The 25090-nt window shown below is 35.1% G+C and overlaps 1 protein-coding gene across 1 annotated transcript in view; it reads right to left on the bottom strand.

Annotated features, from left to right (window-relative positions):
* The window catches only part of CNTN6 (contactin 6), a 295431-nt gene that overhangs the window by 145141 nt on the left and 125200 nt on the right, over window positions 1-25090 (bottom strand). Inside the window, 1 exon segment of the mRNA XM_084989161.1 lies at window positions 19203-19378. Within this exon segment, the coding sequence (XP_084845287.1) occupies window positions 19203-19378 (176 nt within the window).

The raw sequence follows: 25090 nt of genomic DNA, 5'->3' as shown, positions 1-25090 counted from the left end.
CTTACAATCAGGGAGTCAATTTATATTCAAGAGATTCTTTTTCTATCAGTAAATTGTTTATAAACACTTTCACTAAATTGTTCCCCTAAAAGAAATAGTCAGGATCTCATCTGCATTGGCTTGAAGATATCTCTGCCTAAAGACAGAGAAATGGTCTAGATGACTCTCAGGAACTCTTAATGCCTCAGAATCTGGATATTTCTTCCAAAATTTGGTTTATATTCAAAGGATTTTCAGTTGATATCATTGAAACATTTCTTTACTTATCTAAAGAAAAGATGACTTTTTAACATATACTTTCGTGTGTGTATATTTGCATATATATAATTATAAGCTATGCATTTTATATATTATGCTATATGATTTTTATATGTTAATACATCTATATAAGTATGTTGCTATTTAATAATTCAATTGATCTTCAAAATAATGTTTTATGCAGCTATAGAGCCAGTGCAGTTCTAATTAAAAAATGCAGCAATTATGGTTCAAATGCAACTTACCAAAACTCATCCATCTTGTGAGTGATACAGCCAGTTCATTTAACTTCAGATTCCCAATTCTTTCCAACATGTCATGCTGACTTTACTTATATTTAGTCTTTGTACTTTTCCCCTACCAGGATATTTATGGATAATTTTCTCCAGATAAAATTGTTAACACAAATTTAAATAATAATAGCAATCTAGAAGTCTATGAATAATAAGCTAGAACATTGTCATGCTTCATTTTACAAAAATATTATAGTGTCACAAATGGAAACATCTAAAAAAAAGAAATTGGAGTTCCCATCAAGGCACAGTGGAAATGAATACAACTAGGAACCGTGAGGTTTTAGGTTCAATCCATGGCCTTGCTCAGTGGGTTAAGGATCCAGTGTTGCTGTGAGCTGTGGTGTAGGTTGCAGACGTAGCTCTGATAGACCCCTAGCCTGGGAACCTCCATATGCTGCAAGTGCAGCCCAAAAAAAGCCAAAAAAAAAAAAAAGAAAAAAAGGAAACGTCTCATCAAAATGGATTTTTATGGCTTATTCATTCCTATTGATTAATTAGAAAAGCATTATGGACTAGTGGTTAGAAAATCTGGGCACCAGAATGAGTCTGACTTCAAACGTTCCTGTACCATGACCTAGAAAATTACTTGGTTTTTGTCAGCTTCTGCTTATTCATCTGTAAAATGGGTTTATAATAGTTTCTGCCTCTTTGTTTTGCTAAATGATATAAGATTTTAAGTAGATGCTCAATGAGCATTAGCTATCTCCATTGGAAGGATACATATTAAAAAATATTGTCTCCTCCAGGACTCTAGAAACTAGGACCCATGAGCTAAATCCAGCCAACTGTCTGTTTTTATAAATACAATTTTATTGGAACACAGTCACACCCATTTGTTTGTGTATGGTTGCTCTCACCCTATAATAGCAGAGACCATGGTTTGTAAATCAAAGCTATTTACTACATGGCTCTTCAAAGAAAGGTTGCACACTGACCCTGGTCTACCCCTTCACCAACAATCCTTCAGGCTACTATCTTGATCAAGCCCGGCAGATCTATATTTGACACACCCATGAAGAGATCTGAGAAAGGAAATTAAGGTATCCTCAGACAAAGGTAACTGCACCATGGAGCAGATAAAAGCCAAACCTAAGAGCATCAAGAAGGGAGTTTCCATTGTGGCACGATGGGTTAAGAATATGACTGCAGCAATTTGGGTGGCTGTGGAAGTGTGGGTTCAATCCCCAGCCCAATATAATGGGTTAAAGGATCCAGTATTGCTGCAGCTATGGCTCAGATTCAATCCCCGGTTGAGAACTTCCATATGTTGTGAGTGTGGCCATAAAAAAGAATATGAAGAACATCAAGATGAACTGGAGATAATAAATCCTCAGACATCTGGTGATATTAGGAAGAATGACACTAGGGGGAAAAACTGAGAAAGCTGACTTTGGGTTTTTTGGCTATACCCACAGCATACAGAAGTTCCTAGGCTAGGGATTAAACCCACACCATAGCAATGACCCGAGCTATGGCAGTGACAATACTAGATTCTCAACCTGCTAGGCCACCAGGGAACTCCTGAGAAAGCTGACTTGCAGCAACTTTGATCTCTAGACAGGAATGAAACTTTTTTTATTTGAAAACTAAGCTGCTTCAACCCACACTTTTTTATTAAAGGTATTTATGAGTACTCTTCCAATCCCTCACACATAAACCATGTACCACCTGAGCCAGCCCACTGCACATTCAAGCTTTGTGACTCGTATGAAGCAAGATTTACCTGCATTACAACAGTGAAAGGGAAATAAATTGGGTGATTTCATTACTTTCTGTTCAATGAAATTCTTATTTTATTGCTAAGCTTTGACACTTTTTCTAGAACCTTAACTATCTTTTCTCTCGCCCACTAAGAAGCAGCAGCAGCACCAAAAAATCATCCGGACATGTGGATATTGCATTCAATAATTTATTGGAATCTCAGTCATACTGCTACTATGAAAGTAGAAGAGATAAAAAGAACTTCACCCACACCACAAATAAAGGAGTTGGAATAATAGTCTTTTTTTTTTCTCCCTTCAAAATATTAAATTTTATCAATCAGAATCTAACAGCTCTGGGACTAGAACAAGCTTTGTTGTTAACAATATCTCAATCACACATATTGCTTTTCCAATACAAGTTGCAGGGGACTGATTTGTGATAAAGCTGCTATAGGAAATGCAGAGGGGGACAAACATATAGCCAAATAAATCAGGTTAAAATGAAATTGATGGGATGTGCTTGAAGGCAACTCCTCACTCACTTTTTCCAGTTTAGATGCTGCATTTGGTCTTAATGGTTGCCTTTGAAACCTTTGTATCTGACCTATTCATAGGAAGTATAAAGCATCAGAAACCACTAGAATCTAGGCAGTACTGCCATTTTAAAAGTTTGTCTTCAGTTGAAAAACAGGCTTTCTCTAGAGGAGAAATGTCACCTTGTGGTACAGCTTTAGGCTCTGTAGAACAGCCATTTACTATGTCACCAGCAGTTTTATATCCTACCAGAAGGGGCAGGATAAGGACAAGGAGAATTATTTAGGGTAATTATAGACTTTACTCTTTAACTATTACATTGTACTGCCTCCACAGTAAATAATGACTTGGCTTTTAAGTGGAAAATGGGCTCTGTCAACACTAGACTGTTTAATAAACAAAAATGAGAAAACATCACAGGATGGAGGTGGGAAAGCAAAGCTAGTGTTTACCTCAAGCTGCTTACAAAAATAAATTCTAGAGGAATTACAGCATTAGATGTAATAAATGAAATAACAAGAGTACCAAAGGAGAATAGTTTTATTTATTTATTTTTTAGGGCTGTACCCTAAAATATGGAGGTTCCCAGGCGAGGGGTCAAATCGGAGCTACAGCTGTCAGTCTACACCACAGCCACAGCAATGCTGGATCTGAGCCATCTTTGTGATCTATACCACAGCTTACAGCAACACTGGATCCTTAACTCACTGAGCAAGGCCAGGGATCAAACCTGTGACCTCATGGATGCTAGTCAGATTCGTTTCCACTCAGCCATGATGGGAACTCCAGGAGAATGGTTTATAAACTTAGGCTTGAGAAAATGTTTTTGCATGTGTCATAAAACAACAACAGCAACAACAACAAACTTAAAAGAAGTCAGTGATAATTGGATTTAAAAAAGTCAGGAGTTCCCATTGTGGCTTAGTGAAACGAAACTGACTAGTATCCATGAGGATGATGTGGGTTCGATACCTGGCCTTGCTCAGTGGGTTAAGGATCTGGGCTTTCCATGAGCTGCAGTGTAGGTCACAGACATGGCTCAGATCTGGCGTTGCTGTTGCTGTGGCATAGGCCAGCAGCTACAGCTCTGAATTGGCCCCTAGCCTGGGAACTTACATGTGCAGAAGAGGTGGCCCTAAAAAGACAAAAAAAAAAAAATCAATTTTACATGCTAACATCTCTAAAAGATAATGATAGTATAAGCAAAGTTAAAATTAAAGTTGAAATATTTTAAATAACTTATAATAGAAAAAATATTACTATTCTTTGAATAAATAACCTCTGGAAATTAATAAGAAAAATCTGAATCTCTCTGTTAAAAACTATCAGAAACCATGTTTAGGAAATTTGCAAAAGAATTTTGAATTTCCAGTAAGTATATGAAAAGTTTAGTTTTATTAATAAACTATGAAGTCCAAATAAAAACAAAAAAATTTATCACTTATCAGATGCTAAATGAAAAGGTAAGCAATATATAATATTGAGAGGGACTGAAGAAACAGCATACTCAGTGATGCTGCAAGCATAATTTGGTATGCCTGTTTTTCAAGGGTTGTTAATCAAGATGTATTCACATTTAAAATGTAAAACCTATTTTCCTTAGCAATTTAAATTTCTAGTATCTAAGGATATAATTGGTCAAATGAGCAAAGGAATATGTAATATTCATTTGTATCACTATCTAATGAAGTCTAACTAAGCCCATTAACAGTTATTTGAAATACTATGGTAAAAAATTTAAAATAAAATAATACGGTATAGTTCATATAATCAGATACTGTGTAGCCATTTAAAATCATCAGTATGTCTATCTATATCTTTGATGTCAAATAATTAGAGTTATTTGGGATTTAGTTTGAAGTGCTCGTCTTTCTTTTGAAAATTTCGTCTTGGTGACTTCAACCAATCTATGGATTCAAGTAATATTTTTCTGCCAACCATTCTCAAATTCATATGGTCAGGCTAGATCTTCCTTCTGCAATACAGAACTTTGTATCTAACTATGTCAGCTCCAAAATGGACCTCTTAATTCCCTCCTCAAAGTAGTTTTTCAAGTCTTTATCATTAAGAAAAAAAGGCTATCCATTTGACCATCTTTGATATTATCCCTCAAAATCTGTATCCCATCTAGCAGCAAATGCTTTTAAAAGTTATTTAAGGTGTGCGCACACACACACACACACACACACACACACACACACACACACACACACACACGGTTATATAAAGTTAAATCAGGTTTGGCGATGTCCAGGCAACTACAGGGCAAAGATATATGTCTGGGGGTACATTTGTGGAGGGTCTTGCCATAACACCCTTACCACTTCTGCTGTGAGAATGTAGAGTTGAAGGGACAGTTTTATCCAGATCATCATAAACTGATAGTTTCTTCTTTATAGAAAGAGAAGTGGAGGGTGGAGATGAGATTACTCGGACCATAGGCAGGAATGAGATGCTTCTTTAAGACACTTGCCATTGAGGATGTTTTGAAAGGCCTATGTTGTATTCAAAGCCTGACTTTTATTGTCAGTCAGAGCCAAGTTTAGAATCCTGGCTCTGCCACACATGTGCTGTGGGAATTTAAGCAAGCCCAGGATCTGCTTTTCCCAGTGCTTGTCTTACTGGATACATATTAGCCTTTATTAGTATTAATATTTATATTAATCTCAATCTTCTAGACTTGCCCAAAAGAAATGTCATAAATTTGATGTTTGATTCACCCAAATTTCATACCTTTTTAATTGAAAACACTAGGATTATTTTCTAAATGAATACTGAGAACAGAACAAAAACAAAAACAGCCTTCCAGAAAGCTGATAGGCAGTTGGCAGGGGGCATAGTCCCCTAGCACAGTTGTTTACATTGATTACTTTTGCTTAAAATTGATGAAATAATTAAAATAAATCCTTTGTGCTCAAGGGATTGAACCTTAGTAAGATAAACTCTAGTAGTTCTTATGGATGGGATTTCTGGAAGAATTAAATGAGGGTTATGTAATCTTTGTTCATAAAATAGAATTGACTTATGCAAAACAATTCATTAAATGTTTGTGAAAGTAGTTTTCTCAACTGCAGGATTCTCAAAGGGTGGGGGGGCATCCTGCCATTGACTTGTTAAATCACACCCTGGTAAATCTAGACACCTCCTCATTTGTGTTTTCTAATGATGTCATGAGTGAAAATTTCTGACAGGGGACCACAGTTCAAAAACCTGTTGTTTTGCTATGCTCACACACACATTTTTTTCATTCTTTATTCCACTGGCATTGGTATATTGTTTTTGTTTTTGTTTTGTTTTATAAATAAGTCTATAGTTATCTTTGGGCAAACACACAAATACAGAAAATAGAGCTTACTTTTCTTACTGCTTCTACCTGTATTTGGCACATAGTAGGTGCTCAATAAATATGCAATATTTGGAGTGTATAAATAAATATGTTATGGCTATTCTAGAGTTTGGAAATTTAGATTAACATTCACTTTTCCCCTGGATTTATGCAGACAAATAACTGAGCTACTTTCTTGAATCACCTTAGGCTGACCCTTTATGTTCCTACTGGATTATTTTTAGGCACTAAAAGAAGTCTAAGTTTTACACTGTATTTCCTATACAGTTATTGAAGCCAGCAACATATGTGTCACCTGGAAGTGTGCTAGAAACTTAAACTATTAGGCTCCCCTTGAATCAGAATTTACATTTAATAAGATCCTCAAGTGATTTGTATTAATATTAACATTTGACAAGCACTACTTGAATGATCAGGGAAGCAAGTTAAAACATCAGAATTTCTGGCAGAAATCTCACCTTCACTAGAATCATATTAGTAGTTTCTATGTTACATGATTGTTTGAAGGATTAGGTTAGATCATCCTCTTTAGCTACAAAGAACTATTGAGAAGGTTTGTGCTTCCTTTTAGGAACATATGTCTAAAGCATCCCTCACTTCTACAGGAATAGGGAAGTGGGTAACATAAATGTAACAACACTGGTTTAGAAACAAGAACAATTTTCTTCCCAAAACATCCATCTTGGATGTATATGGAGAGATACAGGCTCATGGAAGCACACAAAGAAATGTTCAAGAAAAATATTCTAACCTAGTTTTCTCAGATAGGCAGGACCTCTGCAGTGAGTTATGCTTTGTTAGCCTTCCACCAAGAAAAGCCACATAATAGAAGAACAAAGTAAGCATCAGATTCACCTGAGGTCCGAAAAATTTAGCAACTCATTTCTATTGCCTGTGCAGTTGACCTATTGGTGGTGTGGCAATAGTTATTGCCAGTGGTTAGTGATATTTGCAAATAGAGATAGTGATGTTGCTTATGGTAATAGTCAACTAGGCCCATGGTTTGGGATGCCTCTTAACTAATGTTATGAAGAGGCTTATGGAAGACCTAATGAACGCAAGCTATTATTTCTGAGATATGATATTAGAAGCCACCATAAGATAGCCAGTGTTGTAAGTGAGTAGATTTGCGAAGGGAGTGTCATCCACTAACTGACTCACTTGCTCTTGCGGATTCACAAGAGAACCTTCCCTCGGGTTCTAGAGTCAGAGTGGTTAGGCTTACAGGAACCATCGGCATGTTTTTATCTGCTGGAGGGAAAGGCTTTTTTTGCCTTAGTCACTAGAAAGCTCAAGTTTAGTAACTGGATAGAACTTTATGATGTGATTGTTTATTTCCTTTTTATTCTATTTGAGATTTTATTCTCCTTGAGATTAGCTTACAATGTGAGCCTCATTTTTAATCCATAGCATGTATTTTAATAACTCACAGGTATCAAGATTTACTGTAAGATGCTATAGTTAATAAAGTGTGGCATTTGCACAAGGATAGGCAGATATACCAATGGAAGGGAAACGAGAGAGCCTAAAAGAAGTTCCAATAGCAGATGTGCCTACTTGATGATCTTCAGAGATGGCATTGTAGAACAGTGAAGCAACTGCATTAGATACCTATAGGGAAAAAATAAATATATGTATGTATACATTTAACCTACCTTACACTATGCCAATAGATAAATAAATAACTTCCAGTTGTATTGCAATTTTAAATATAAAGGACAAAACTCTAAATTATAGAGGTTGATAGAAAATATCTTCATTTAATCAGGACAGGAAACTATTTCTTAAACTTTCTACAAAAAGCATCATTTTACTATATTAAATTTGAAAATTTCTGTTTATCAAAAGACATGATTAAGAGTGAAAAGGCCAGCCATAAAGTAGGCAAAGCTATTTCCCTACACAAAAGCAATAAGGCTCATATCTAGAATCAATCACCAAGAGAAAGAAAGCTCAATAGAAAAATGATGTAAATGTTTTATTAAAGGAGGATTTGCATGTGGCAAATATATGTATAATAGGTGCTCTAGTTCATTAGTTATGAGGAAATATAAATGAAGCCCAAATGAGATGTCTTTATATATCCTCCTCAAATGCTAAAATTTTTAAAATCCTGACATTAGGAAGTGTCATCAAAAAAATCACTGGCGGAGTTCCCGTGGTGGCGCAGTGGTTAACAAATCCGACTAGGAACCATGAGGTTGCGGATTCGGTCCCTGCCCTTGCTCAGTGGGTTAAGGATCCGGCGTTGCCCTGAGCTGTGGTGTAGGTTGCAGACGCGGCTCGGATCACGCGGTGCTGTGGCTCTGGCATAGGCCGGCGGTTACAGCTCCGATTGGACCCCTAGCCTGGGAACCTCCATATGCCGCAGAAGCGGCCCAAAGAAATAGCAAAAAAAAAAAAAAAAATCACTGGCAAGAGGATTAAATTAATAAAATCACTATAGGCAACAGTTGACACTGTCTTTTAAAGTTCTAAATATGCATATCCGAATGTCTTGTAATTCTATGCTATGTTATATACCACAGAGAAATGTATACACAAATGTACCAAAGATAGATTCTTGAATATTCATTGAGAATTATTCACTGTTGCCTCTAGAAACAATTTACATTTCCATTAAGAGCAGAAGTCATTCATAAATTGTAGTATACTTATACAATAAAATATTACATTGCAATGAGAATAAATGATCAATGACTACCCACAACAGCATAGATGGCTCTTATAAATATTGTTGGCTACAAAGCCAAACTCAAAGAAAAATATATATTTCATGTTTTTATTTCTATGAAAATAAAAAAGGCTATATATAGCCTTTTTTACAAGTCAAAATAGAGGAGTGAGGAAGTAGTAACTGAAAGAGTATCCCCAAGGGAGGGCTTTCTGTGGTATTGCCAACTTACTGTTTCTGGACCTGGTTTAATAATACTTCACGGATATATATTTATGTTTTGTAATTTTCTGTATGTTTCACTTCTTGGAAAATATTGTGCATAAATTAATGCCTTGGAACATGATGAACATTTCCAGAGGTTGCCACCAAAACCTCTTTATCATGTGAATTTACTTTTTAAGCACTTGTTTCTAAATTGCTCTTCCAGTAACATATTAATAATTAATCTCAGAAAATATTTCATTGTATTCTTTAGTGCATATAGGAATTTTGCTGTAATTCACGACCAAATTATCCCAAAAGCAAAATCTTTATGGGTTAATATTATGTTAATATCTTTATAACTTCCTCAGACTCATTTGTCAAATAAGAGAGTCATAAACATTTCAGTTTGGGGTTTTCTTTTCCATTTTACAAATCAGAAATTCTCAGTTTTGATAGGATGAATACCTTACTTTCTAACATTTTCTTCTTTCACCCCAAATCTTAGCCTGTGCAGTTTGAATGTTCAATTTTATTCAAATGGACCAAAAATATTCAGTCCTGCTGAATATGAATAGAGGCGGGGGATGAGAGAAGGCCTGCATTTTGAAAAAGTATCATTTCTGATAAGATACATAAATAGATGTCCAGCAGTGATGATGAAAAAAAAAATGAGGCTAAAACATTGGATAATCTACTCCCCTGTTGATTTTTAAAAATAAATATGGTATTGGCATGCTGTAATTCAACCATGCAACTGTTCTGAGTCCATTTGTTTAGGGCTTGAATTATGTTTAAAAGCAAAGACAAGGTTTTCTCCTTTTTATGATATTCAATTGATGGTTATTACTTTAAGATACATCCAGAGTTTTAAATCCATTGCCACATTCTGTAGTGCCATTTCAAAAACGACCATGATAAACCAATACTAATTTATTAACTTTCTTGAAGAAACTAAAGAAAAATATTTCTTTATCCACTTTTGTTACTTTTCTGATGTAAAAAAAGGTTAAAAGCCTTCTAGCATTTTCATTTATAATTAGATATGCATTACCCACTTAACACACACTTCACAATTATCAGAGCCTTTACAATTTCCAAATGCATTTTTAAGTGTTATTTTTAAAACTCCTTCTCCTGGGTCTTAATTTATTTTTCATATACGGCTGTACTTTATCACCATATCATCAGGATCATATATTACTGTTTTTATATTTCTTATATATCAAATTTAAAGCCATTCTGAACTCATCAACAGTCAGGAAGCTTTTAACATTTATTTATAAATATGAGGGTTTTTTTTCCTGTGTATACAGACCCTGGGCAAGAAACAAAAAAATTACATATCACCTTCAAAGACACAAACATATAGAAATGCTTCTCTAAAGTGTCAAAGATCTATATACTATTACTTTTACCTGGAGACCTTTTCTGTTGCGCCCTGACTATGGTTTTTGGATTCATGTGGATTTGGTTTTACTTCCTCTATTTAAAAATAAATACATATATTTAAAAATTATTTTGAGATGATGTGAGAAATTCTAGGTTTTTTGTAGGTTGGTAACCTTGGGCAAGTAGCATAGTTGCCCCTTCTTGAATTTCTTGAAATTCTCCACCTGTAAAACATGGTTTGGAATAGCTTACAGATACAGAATAAAGATGAACAGCAATACATATATAAAACCCTTGGCATTCCTCTTAAAAGAAAAAAATCATAGTGATTATAAATGCCTTCATGTTTATACCCTTTAAAATGAATTATTATTGCATTTTAACCTTGAGCCATCTAAAATCAACCCTGTGACATAGAGCAATACTGTGTAATAACCTATATGGGAAAAGAATCTGAAAAGGAATGGATATATGTATATATATAATTGATTTACTTTGTTGTATGCCTGAATTTAACACAGCTTTGTTAAGTCAACAGTATTGCAATAAAACTTAAAAAAAAAAAAGGAATTTGTTAACCCCGTCCTACAACTATGAGAAGTGAGGTTTGGAGAACCCTTAAATATGTGTATCAGACTGATTTTTTCAAGAGAAAATTATATGGCATCTCAACCTATATTTTATAAACTACTTTAAAATCAACACTCAAAATATTTCCATTTTTCTTACAATAAATATCAAAGTCCCGTACATAGCTTCCTGGCCAAACCTCTATGAGCTCTCAGTACACATCTCACACCATATAGCAGGTGCCCTTACCCACTGTTCTACATGTAATAATAATTACTTGGGCCTTACAATAAACCTGTATAAAGGGGGTTCCATTTGCCCTTCCATTTTACAGCTGAATTTATACCTGTGCACATCATATTGAGTGGGGAATATTTTTTAAACATAAGCAGTTCACCTCTGGTGCCTCTGCCTAAAGTTTCATGATATAATGGATTTTTGCATGTTTCTTTGGTACCTCATAATATTACCCAATCATTCCATTGTTTGTAGATTAAGCTCAGAAGTAATCAAAGCCTCCAAAATTTGGATACTTAGCTTCAAATTATTTTCCATTTTCATCCTAGAAAACTAGTAATTTCTAAATGACCATTCACATTCCTTGCTTGATTTTTACTAGCCTCCTTACATTTTCTCCAATACTTGAGGTTTTCTCACACCTTTGCATTTCCTCTCAATCTGATGTTAATCTGAATTTTCTCCTTCACCCACTTTCTCTGTCTGGAACACAAACTAATATTCCAAGGCTCAGTTCAAACCTCGTTGCCTTTAGAAAGCTTTACTTGTCAGGCAAACTTACACTTCCTCTCTGGTCTCCTTTATAGCTTAAGTCTACCTCTCTCACATCACCCAATCCTGTTTTTGAGGTGGTGTGGTGGGCACTAAGAACGTGAAATCTTTGTTTAGATTTCTTGGGTTTGAATTCTGACTCTGCCACTTACTAAGTATATAATTTGGGGGAGGTTAGTTAATTTTTCTATGGCTTCAACCTGCTCATCTGTAAATGGGATTTATAGTAATGTCATAGGGTTATTGTGAGGATCACTGGAGTTAATTTTCATAAAAAACTTGGAACACTGCCTGCTATATAATATATAGTGTATAAGTGTTAGCAATTTCTTTCTTCTTTCTTTTTATTGCACTCAAGGTTTCACCTGTCTGCTCTGTGAACACAGGGAGTAGCTATTACTTATCTATCATTTAATTTTTGTCCTCAGAACAGTGTTTGATGCATATAAATAAGGTTTTTTTTCTGGTTGCTTGGTGAATGAATAAATGAATGGTCATTTGAAACCAAATCCAGTCTGGTTTCAGCCTAGCTAGGCTAGGAAGCTCTCTAGCCATAATGGAACAAACTTATTTGAAATAATATTTGTGATTAAATAGTATAAAAGTGCAGGACCAAAAAGTCCTATTTATAAGTAACTTTTACCCTAATGTTTATCTATTTATTGGGAGAATTTGCGTATTATAAATCTCAAAAAAAAAAAAAACCAGCTCAGTGAAATCATTAGTTTCTTTGAAAAGGCCTACCTTTACTTTCTCAAGGATGACATTTTAAACAGCAATGACAGATGCAGTGTTCTCTCACACAAGTAGAGAGTAATTCATTAACATACATATGAAAGGAAGAAGTCTTCATTCAACCTTTACCACCAAAGTCCTTGAGAAATAAAAGAAATCCAAAGCAGCTACAAGTGTAGCTTGTAAAAAGTCAAACTGGTTTTATCATATAAGAATGCCAGGATGATAACAGGAGGTTTTGGTGACTAGGCAGCTGTTGAATTTGCTTTAGGGTTGACATTGGGCTGGAGAAGAAGTGTTTAAAATAGAATCTACCTGAGAATTTGGAATGATAGATTCCTATGAGGAAGAACTAAGGGTAGCTTCTGCAGTTAAACAATTGAAAAATATACCTTTAATAAGTCCACAGAGATGACTGTCTTGTCTGGGTGACATAGGTGGTTAAAAGCAGATTTGATTTAAGAGGATATTTTATAACAGGGACAGTTTTTTTTTGTTTGTTTGTTTTGTTTTGTTTTAATGGGCTGCATTTCAGGATGGTTTCATGGTGGGGTGATTCAGGATGAGGCAGACTTTTACAGCTTGAGTCTAAAATACACTCCAAGAGTGCTTTTGAATTGCTGAACATCAGGATAAAAGTTACAAACAAAAGCCATCAATTATCTAGAGGTATTTACCTCCAGAGTCTCTCCCACAGACAGGTTAGGCTCTGAAAGGCTGTTCATAGTTCATTTGTTCTGAAGGTCAAAATGGCACTGTACAATTGACTGCCAACTGGTAGGAAGCAGAGTTGTTGGCACAATTTTATTTTGATATAGAGCTTTGTTCTTACCTGTGGAAATTCATATTTGTCTGTCAATAAGAAGATCAAATATCTTACATTAAATGTTTAGTGTCTGTTTTACTTTGGGTTCCTTAAAAATAGAGCCTGATGCAGAAATTCAAGTGCTTATATTTATTGAGGAAACACTCTCAGGAGGAAAGAAAACAGGATAGATCAGGGAATAAATTAAGCAAGAAGGGGTCTCACTGTTGTCTAGCTCCGCTGATTCAATGAGGAGCTCCAGGGCATGAACTGAAGAAAGGGGCAGCTATGGGTATTCACAGCTGGGCCCCCTGCCCATTACAGAGGATCTGGACCCAGCATCAATAGCATCTACCACAAGTCTTATTGTGAAGGTTATAGTTCTAGAGATATGGCTTGTTATTTCAGTAATTATTATTATTATTATTTTTTTTGTCTTTGTTGTTGTTGTTGTTGTTATTGTTGTTGTTGTTGTTGTTGCTATTTGTTGGGCCGCTCCCGTGGCATATGGAGGTTCCCAGGCTAGGGGTCCAATCGGAGCTGTAGCCATCGGCCTACGCCAGAGCCACAGCAACGCGGGATCCGAGCCGCGTCTGCAACCTACACCACAGCTCAGGGCAACGCCGGATCGTTAACCCACTGAGCAAGGGCAGGGACCAGACCCGCAACCTCATGGTTCCTAGTCGGATTCGTCAACCACTGCGCCACGACGGGAACTCCCTATTTCAGTAATTATTATGCCAATAGCAAATGGAAGAAACAAAGAAGGCCCATGTGATTCATGTGGGCAATGTCTGAAAACTCCTACCTTAACACAAAAGGCATGAGTTTTGGAGTCTGAACTTTATACTCAAATTAAAACTGGTTCTCTAATAATGTACTTAAAAAAAAAAAAAAAAGTCCCAATTTCAGTGAGCCTCAGGCTTCTAAACTATAAAATGGGAACAACAGGAGTTCCCATTGTGGCTTCTTGGAAATGAAGCCCACTAGTATTCGTGAAGATGCAGGTTTGATCTCTGGCTCTGTTCCATGGGTTAAGGATCTGGTGTTGCTATGAGCTGTGGTGTAGGTTTCAGGCATGGCTTGCATCTGACATTCCTGTGGCTGTGGCATAGGCTGGCAGCTGTAGCTCTGATTCATCCCCTAGCCTGGGAACTTCCATATGACATAGGTGTGACCCTAAAAAGTAATAATATAATAATAATAAAATGGGAACAGCAAAACTTCCTCTTCCTATGGTTGTTTCACTGTTCAAGAAAGGTAATATAGGAATTCCTGCCGTGGTGCAGTGGGTTAAGTATCTGACTGTAGTGGCTGGGATCACTGTGGAGGTGCAGGTGGGTTAAGGATCTGGTATTACCACAGCTGCAGCATAGGTTACAGCTGTGCTTCTGCAGGAACTTCCTTATGCCATGGTTGAGGCCCTTAAGAAAAAAAGAAAGAATATATGTCAAACACCTGAAAGTCTTGAAAATAAAAGAACAAGGAACTGGTTTGGAGAAAGTTTTAAAACTTAAATTAGGATATTTTCTATAAGTAACTGTAGTGGTTTGAATATGTGGATGTGGCCAAATTGAGGGAGGAAATGAAAATATAAAAAAGAAGAATTAGAGTTACCATTTCCTGAATATTTGTTTATTTATTTATTTTTGTCTTTTCTAGGGCTGCTCCTGCGGCATATGGAGATTCCCAGGCTAGGGGTCTAATCGGAGCTGTAGCTGCCAGCCTACACCACAGCCAAAGCACATTTCCTGAATATTTGTAAGGGACCAGGGGCTTCATATTCATTATCTCGGTTATTCCTTGTCACTATAGATATTGCTGTAATTCTCATTGTATAAAGTTTATTACAGAGCCTTAATATTGTTGAGTGGCCTAATTTCACACTCCTAGATGTTTCATAGAGATAGAATTTGAACTCAGATCTGTTTGTATCAAAAATCTTAGCATTTGACCACCATTGTTATGATGTTAAGAAAAGTACAAAAGCCTTTCTGCAAAATAGACAATGTTCAGTATTTATGAAGGTAGAGAATTCAAATTAAGTTGAAGATACAGCTCTTGTGTTTTAGGTACTTTCCATTTGGTTGGGGGCTTGTATTTGAACTCCATTTTGTGCAAAGAAACAGAACAGATACTTTAGGAAAAGTTTGTTGTTGTTGTTGTTAATGGCTACACCTGCGGCTTATGGAAGTTCCCAGGATAGGGGTTCATTTGGAGCTGTAGCTGCCAGCCTACCCAACAGCCACAGCAATGTGGGATCCGAGCTGCATCTGTGACCTAAACAAGAGCTTGTGGCATGGCTGGTTCCTTAACCTACTAAGCAAGACCAGGGATTAAACCCTTATCTTCATGGAGACTAGTCAGGTTCATCACCACTGAGCCACAATGAGAACTCTTAGATTTAGTTCCTTTTTTTTTTTTTTAAAGAATTATGATGGGGGAAAATTCATTTGAAATGATTAATTTTAATCCACTGAATTCTGATATTACCTTTTTTTAAAATGTTGTAAAATATGTATAACATAAAATTTAGTATTTAAGCCATTTTTAAGTGTAAAATTCAATAGTATTAAGTACATTCATTGCTGTGTAACTATCACCACCATCCATCTATAGAACTTTTTAATCAACTCAAACTAAAACTTTGTACCCGTTAAACAATAACTACCCATATTTCCTTCCACCTGGTCCATGGAAGCCACCATTTTACTTTCTGTCTCTAGGAATTTGACTACACTAGTGGAGTAGTGTAATAGGTATCTTTTTGTGTGTGGCTTATTTCACTTAGCAAAATGTTTTCAAGGTTGATACATATTGTAATGTTGTAATACAACTTTTTAAAGTTGAATAATAATCTAATGTATGTATATACCACGTTTTGTTAATCCATTCATCTGTTGATGGGCATTTTTTTTCTTTTTTAGCTATTCTAAATAATGCTGCTAACATTGGTTTACAAAGTGCTGTTTGATCCCTACTATCAATCCTTTGGGGCATATATCTAGAGGTGGAATTGCTGGGTCATGTGGTAATTCTTTGTTTCATTTTTTAAGGAACTGCCATTCTCTCTCTCCAGTAGCTGTACTATTTCACATTCCCACCAGCAATACACAAGGATTCTAATTTTTCCACATCCTTACCAACACTTATTATTGTGTGTGTGTGTGTGTGTGTGTTTTAACAATAGCTATCCTCATGCAGCATTTTCTGGTTATGATTTATGTTTCCATACTTATTAGTGATGTTAAGGGTATTTTCATAGAAAAACAAGTTGTTGATTGGCTATTTCCCTTCTATTATGTTCTATGTTTTTCTTTCTATCTCTTTCTCTCTTTCTTTCTATTTCTTTCTCTGCATCTCTCTCTCCCTTCCTCTCCTCATGGAAGAGTAACCTTATGTCTGAGATTATGCATAGATTTGCATGCAGATACAAATATAATTTCTTTGGCTGAAATTTCAGAAAAATGTACTTTGGAAAATTAATATTCTATATTCCTTAAATGAAGTTAGAAGAAAGAATTTGTAGTCTTCTGAGCTGTAAATCATCAACACTTTATCATTCACCTTTAAAATCTTTGTACTCATTCATACAAAAAGTAAACCACTCAGAATTGCGTAACAGCAGTGGCAAATCTGGATGTGGTATGTTCACTTTTTTAAAAGAAGTTCTGTACTACTTGGAATGAACAGCTGAATTAAATAAGATGGCAAGGTTACTTAGAGGAAAGAGGAAATGGAGGGAGATATTTTATAGTTGATTAAAATGTGATGGTTATGTTTACATGATTCAAGTCAGCAGAGATAATTATATTCAACCAAATGTCTCCATGGACCCAACAGAAAATGTTTTGGGCATGGCACCACTACAGGTACTGGACAGAAAAGGCAGAATGATGTGGTTCTTTCTTTTGTTTTATTTTGTTTTTTTTTTTTCAAGTTTCAGACATGTAACCTAAGATCCTTTAAGTCTGCAGGAGAAAGATCAGTTAATGGATATAGGCCATTCTTCTTTCTGCATGAATAGAAATAGAAATGCTTTTAGGAATTAAGGGTCATACACCTTCACCCCCCCCCCAAAAGGAATATTTTTGAAGAGACAGGGAAGTCAGCAAGGATGAAAGAATTGATTTTTCCCATTCATCCAAACGAAAACATACAATTTCTTCTTAATTTTAAACTTTCCTTTTTTTTTTTTTAGAAAAGAGAAGATGTTTGTAACTAGGCAAACTTCTAATTACATATTTTTAAAACAGAAAAAAAAGGGAAAATAATGTAGGAAATTAAAACCTACATTTTTGATTAAAAATGGAGAACAAAAAAGAGGAGAAAATATATGGCCATGTAAAGCAGAGTGCATTAACTTTCATCATAGGTATGTGGTTATTTTCAAGAATGGATAGAATCCATCACTATGGAGAAACTCAAGGGTATACCACATAAATATGCTGGATGGGTTTTCCTTTGCCAGAAGTTTATCCTTATGGAATCTGAGCCAATACACGTGTAATTTCTAGGCCCATCTCCTATCCAAGTAGGAGAAATAATTGTTTTGACAGAATCATTCAAAGCCTGTGGAGCAGTTGTTTACTTCTGTTAATAAGTGTCTCATCAGCATTTTGCTCCCTGTTATTTTTTCCATGTGATGATCTTAGCTGAAATGCAGAGGTCAAGTGTGCTGATTATTTTAACCCTAAGTTTCAAATAGCCGTCAGTCTTTGTTCATATTCCATTTAGCTCTATAAACTGTTGCATTATCCTTTGATTTCTGCAGATTTAAATACATTCAGATACATTAGCAAAGCTCATGTGCATGTAAACATGTGTGTATGTATGTATGTAGGACCACATACATATATATACACATATATATACATGTATAAGTATTTGTGTATTTATTTCTGAATATATATACATATATTCACATACATATCTCAAGATATCTTTGGAACATAAGACTTGCAATGACAAAGAGATCCAATTATTAATTTATATATCTACTGATGACTAAAGTAGTTCTACAAGGTGGGCTTTGGACATATGTTTTATTTTTCAAATTTCAAAATAATTGCTTTTTTAAAGTAGCAGAAGCCTGGCCTTTTTCATGAGGGCCCAGAAAAGCAGCTGCTTACTCTTTAGCCCCTGATATATACTCTGAGGTAGATATGGGTGGGGGTTGAATGGGAGAGGAGGTAGAAAGGGAGAAATTTAAGGCTTGCACTTCATCCACATCAACAGATGTAATTACTTTCAAACAAGGCTTTCCGAGGATACAATATGAAACATTTCAATCCCTGGAAACATTATATATAAAGGATATAAGAAGCAGTGTGTCTATTGTTCATCTGCTAATGTCCCCAAATGTCACGAAGGTAATTATTTGGATGACATTTATGTGACGCAGCTGGACATTGTTACAGTTAATATAAAGTCTGCCTTTGGCAACCACTATATTTCCACCCACATCAAACTGTGGATGCATGATCACTTTTCCTGGAAGAATACTTGCATCTCCCAGAAGATATCTCTGCCCTCAGCTTTTTCTTTCTCTGCTCTGCACATTGATACCCAATACAAAACAAACAAAAAAAAGAAAAATAATATATATAATCTTTATCTTAATATTTGCATCTGGAACTTTCAGAGATGTTTCTAAATATAATTCATTAAAAATAACACTGATATTTCCTTCTTATTGTGAAACAGATTTCACCTGTCCCCAGGAGTCTGGCTTCACAAAGTGTGCACAATGTTAAAACTTTTTGCTTCAATAAATTCACATTTGCTCTCAAAAATTATATGATTGGCAATGCTGGCTTTTTTTTCCCCCATTGTAAATATATTAAGAATATATTTTCAGAAACACAAAGATTATAGAATTTCCCCATGAACTCACATGCAAATTGGAGCTTCGCCTTCCGACTTAAAATTGTTCCTAGAGGGTTGGTGGCCAGGCACTGGTATGTGCCAATATCTTGGTCTGTGCGGGGGCTACTGATTGCCAAATTGCCTCCATCCAACCTGTAGTGATAACTCATGGTAAAATCAATATCTGTGCCATTTTGCTTCCACCTTCAAGGAAAAAAAATTAAATTATATTTCTAATATACAGAGTAGACCACTGTTGGTGACCAACCACATGCACTTGTTATTCCTGAGACTTTTTAAAAAATGGTTCATTGTGGACACACCTACCAGTTTCACTGAAGATAACTGTCTTCATGAGCTTGGTGACATCAACAGCTGGGTTATATGAAAGATCTACTCTTTACAGATTACAGACATTCACCCAAATATGTGTGAAGAGGCAACCGAACTCTTGTCATGAGAAATAAAAAGTGGGCATTCGGTCAATAACCCTGACTATCCTATTCCTTTAGCAATTTTTCAAATAACACATAACATACCCAAACACCCACAACGGATACTACAAAATTGAATGCCAAAAATGATTTAGATATAGAAATCCAAGAAGAATGTATTAGAAATGGCACAAAGAAAGCCAGCCAGTTTAAGGCTGATAACAAAACAAAAATAACGTGACTACTTTAGAACATGATTGTCTCTGTTAATCTCTTGCTTGGAAAATTAATCACACTGAAAGTATTTCAATAGTACTTAGAAATGCCATACTAAAATTATACTTTAACAAAACAAATGCAGTTTGAAAAGCTTTTATTTTAGGCTGGAAACTTGTTTCTTGTTTTATCTGTTAGTAAACAATCTTCTAGTATGTGAATTAAGTATAAGAAGGGCCTTATTGTTATATTTATTTACGAAGAAACGTAAGATGTTTTAGAAATTGTTTGGTCATTTTAAGATGAATGAATACCTAGTAATTGTCTTTAACCAGACCTGCTTCCCCCACATTGCAGGCACTACCTAACTTCCATAAACAAAATAGTCAGACATTTTGAAATAAGAATATCATATTTTTATTTATTTTTAAATTTATTTTATTTTTATTTTTTTGGCTGAGCCCGCTGCATGTGCAAATTCCCAGGCCAGGGATCAAACATGTACACAAAAGCAACATAAGCCACTGCAGTGAAAAAGCCGGATACTTGACCTACTGTACCACAAGAAACCCCAAGAATATTATATATTTAAAGAGATGCATTCCTAGGGCACAATCTGTGTGTATTCATATAAACCATTTAAGCAAATAGATATTTTAAAATATTGAATCAAGATACTCAGTCATTTAGATTCTAAGCAAGTAGATATATCTTGGATATGGGATATAGCCAATTTTCAAATCACATTTTTTTTGAATTAGTAAACACAAAAATTTATTTGTTTTATATAAATAGAAGTCAGGGGGTAGAAAATTCAGAATTAGTTCATTGCTCAAAAGACCCATCAAAAACCCATCAAGCCTTTAAATCTCAAGTAATGTCTAGTTTCCGCATCTTTAAGAGATTGCACTAGATAGCTACTAAGATCTTTTCTAGCCACAATATTCTCTTGTTCTATGAACAATATTATCATATAATATAAACAGAGGGATTCACAATAATCATGCTGACTTTTCAAGAAATTAATGTTACATAGTTTGAGAGAAGTATGTAGTGTAACTGAGGTTTTTGCCTTATAAAGGCTGACAGAACTCTCAGACAGATGTACAAGGGAGAAAACCTTACAGAGAACCCTCTATTTCAAGGGGTAATTTTGAGCTTTCTTCATTTAAGATAAAATTGCTAATATACCTAGTGATAATCCAGCTCCTAGGTATTGGCCTCCATCACTAAATTCATGTGAGAGTGACATAAATACTAGACTGACAATGTATTCAATTACAATAAAAATAAACTGAGTATATTATTTGCCTGTGCCTTGTGCCCATTGCATTTTCTTTGTATAGATAATTAAACAAAGATAAACATTTATTTTCAGAATATGGCATGATGAGAATGAAAATAGAGCAAAAAATGTCAAGATATGCATTCATTCATTTTTTCATTCATTCAGATATATTAGTTCAAAGTATACCATGCGGTAGAAACTTACATGAAATTCAAAAAAAGCAAGTTTTTTTTTTTTTTTTTAACCAAAGAGAAAAGCACATATAGTAAAATGCATGATTATTAATTGTTTGTTGCAATGAAATTTTCAGGTCTCTATCTGGGTGACCACCTTTCCTATCAAGTTAATATTTCCAACAATCTTGGGTCTATGCCAACTTTGCTATGATTCTTCCCTTTATGTTAAGATCGTATTAAAAATTAAAAACTATTTTGTTGGAGGTAGCTAATTTTAAGAAAAAAATGACGCTTTACTATTCCAAATATTATTGACTTTTTTTAGGAGTATTCTGAAACATCCCATGGATAGAGTCTACCCCAGACAGTAAAAAAGACACAGACAGTAGAAAAGAGATACGAATTTAGGTAATCTTTTACCAGATTAAAGATGAGAAATGATTGAATAGATAACAAATCATCCAGAGGTCTTGAACCAACTCTGTCACTTTTAAATTATTTAGCCACTTCTCATGCACCTCAACTTCTTTTTAATCAAAGAAGTTGAAAGACAGCAGCCCAAAGTAGTGTATTTCTTTTGTCTGAACTATCTGCCAAGTTTTTTTTTTTGTTTTTTTTTTTTTTTTCCTAGAGAAATTTGTATGGCTTCATGTTCTCAATATCAGAAGAAAATGTAGAAGATTATTCTTACTTTAGACCTCATTCAAATCTTCAAAATTCTCCTTGCCAGCTCTGTGTACTATCTTTCACAATTTGTTTACAGGGCATGGTCTTTGAACCTCTGTGTTCCCTTTCGTTTTTAGTGCAAAGGATATACCATACTTAGATTGCCAGCTCTCTTTAATTTTGGAATCAATCACTGAAATAACTGCTGTCATCATTACATGCTCCTAATTAAGCCCGGTAATTGTTTTTCAACACAAATTCAAAGTTGTTGGCTTAGCTGCAGCAAATGAATTTTTCACAGTATCACCATAATCATTCTAATCACTATGGTACAATGATTATTAAATTGTGCATATAGATCAGGGGTTCAACTTGTGGTGTGGGCTTTCTCCTAATTAATATGTTTAAATCAATGGAAAAATAGCATTAACGAATTCAAGTGATTGTCATACACACATTGCTGATAGGACTGCATGCCTGGGGAGGATTTTCCCACGATGCACACTAGGAAATATGCTATGGATGATTATTTTAGGCATCTGCATTAGCATCATATTAATTCCATGAAACAATGAATTTGAACTAAAATCTTGAGCTTCAATTGGGAAACATCCTTTACTCTTAAGTAGTTAAGCCCTATTTCAAGAATATGTCTGAGAGCCATATTTATTTTTTGTCCTATGATAATGCATCTGTGTGTGTTGGGGGGGGGGTGTTTTCAAATCTGAGCCTTGCTTTAGAATTACATAGAATACCCATCCCTAAAAAAATCTCAACAATCTAAATTTTTAACAGTTTCCCTGGGTGATTATAATGTGCACTAAATGTGTCTCCATTGATCCCACATAAAGAGTCCAAGGCCTAGCTTTGACATTCCTTTACTGTGTATATGTCTTCTCCAAAAGTCCATAGTTAACAATTATAAAACTTGAACACTACAAATATCCTGCTCTGTCTCACGAGGTCATTAAAAAATCAAGTGAGGAAACAAATGAAAAGAGTAGAAGGGCAGAGTGACTACTGTTATGAATTTTACTCAGGGGCCTAGAGCTTCTTCAGACCTAAGCATGTCTTTATGACTAGAGTAGAGGAGATTAAGTTATAGAAAAGATCCTCCTCTGGTGATCAGCTCAAGAAGACCTGAGTCAGAAATCCTCTATGACGTTTGAAGACATTTTTATGTACCCTATATAAAAATAATTTATGTGTGTTACTTCATTTTCCCAAATAAAATATATATTCTGAGGTGGAACTAACAAATCTTTTGTTTCAACTTGCCTAACATCTGTATCTTCTTGCTTTCACTGAAGTCGTGTTTGTGAGGGTATTGACTCCAACTGGTAGTAACTTTAGACTTTAGTTACTTTTAAACTGTTTCCAAAGTTCTGCTTTAAATAGTGCTTGTTTTCTCCCATGAGATTTCATTTGCTAAAGGGAGTTTTCTAAAAGAAATAAAGTATATATTAAAACCCAGTATACCCTTACTTTGTGAATAAAGAATCCAACGCCAGGAGAAAGAAATGATTATTCCAAGGTCACCTATGGAATGACAGAGCTGAGACTAGAAACGATAACATTTTGTTCTAAGTCAAGGACTTTTTTTTTTTTTTGGTCTATTTGCCATTTTTAGGGCTGCTCCCGCGGCATATGGAGGTTCCCAGGCTAGGGGTAAAATTGGAGCTGTAGCTGCCGGCCTACGCCAGAGCCACAGCAACGCAGGATCTGAGCCGCGTCTGCAACCTACACCATAGCTCACAGCAACACCGGATCCTTAACCCACTGAGCAAGGCCAGGGATCGAACCCGCAACCTCATGGTTCCTAGGCGGATTCATTAACCACTGAGCCACGATGGGAACTCTAAGTCAAGGACTCTTTAGTACAACTTTACACTATATCCACATAGCCTCAAACAATGTTAGACTGAATCATAAAGATCGTCCTTATATTTCGCTTACATACACATACACACACATGAATACACACACACACACACACAAAGGTGAATACAATTATGAAGTTTTTAAAAAAATTAACTTAGAAAGCGTCATATTAAAACTAAATTTCAGTGCTCCCAGATCACCTAGCAGTTAAAGATTTGGTGAACTGCTGCGGGTCATTGGCACTGTTGTGGCTTTGGTTTGATCCCTGGCCCAGGAACTTTTGCATGCTGTGGGCATGGCCAAAATAAATAAATAAATACATAAAAAACCCACTAACAACTGTATTTTACATTTAGTTGCTAATATACATTGTCTGAAACACCTCTGCCCTTTGCTTTATTACCAAGAAAATTGGGTCTGAGTCTGATATTTACACATTACAAAAATTTTTTTCTCTCTTTTCAAAGCCTTTTGCTTATAAGTATTTTATACCATAATATTAGAAATGAGCTAAATCAGACTATAGGGATTGGAAATAAGGAGCTATATTACTATCTTTAGCCTCCTAATTTATAAACAGAAATAGAAGCCATTTCTCAATATTGATGTTTGCAATCTCTTCACTCGGTGTATTCCTTCATAGATAAAATTAGTAGATTGTTGTGAGAAGCAGTGCTTTATATGTTTCTGCATGATATAAGCCAATAGATCTTTTTATATAAGTATTGACTGATTAATTGATGATTTGCAGTGAGCAGATGTTCCTTATAGGGATTCATACATTTTGCCCCTTTTCTAACAGACTCTACCAACACTTATGATCAATCAAATTAGCTCTCAAAATAAAATTGCAACTTACAGTATGAAGTGATTCTGAAAAATATGTTAATCACATTTTTATATTTTTAACTAAATGTTAAGTTAAATAAAACATCATTATTTAAGGAAAAAAAACCCCACCAAACATGAATTAGATGAACCAGTTTGTAAGCTGTGTGATCTTCATCTATAGATGAAGATCCTAAAGACAGGAAAACTTTAGACATTGTAAAGAGAAGACATAGTTTTCAGCTCTTTTGTTGTCAAGAAATTCTGAAGTTATTTTGACAAAACACAAGGGAGTTTTTAACTTTGTGCTTAAAATTAAGTCATTTATCTAATTAGTATAGACAATTTTAAGATCAAAGTAATTATACATATAAATAGGGCATTTTAAACTATTTTTATTAAAGTATAGTTAAGTTGCAACACTACT

This window comes from Sus scrofa, chromosome 13 (genome assembly GCF_054392235.1).
Source record: "Sus scrofa isolate SSC_HxYL_T2T_F1_AM1 chromosome 13, Sscrofa_HxYL_maternal_Yorkshire_Landrace_v2.0, whole genome shotgun sequence".
NCBI classification, from domain to species: Eukaryota; Metazoa; Chordata; class Mammalia; order Artiodactyla; family Suidae; genus Sus; species Sus scrofa.
This window is presented reverse-complemented; position numbering and strand designations above follow the sequence as displayed.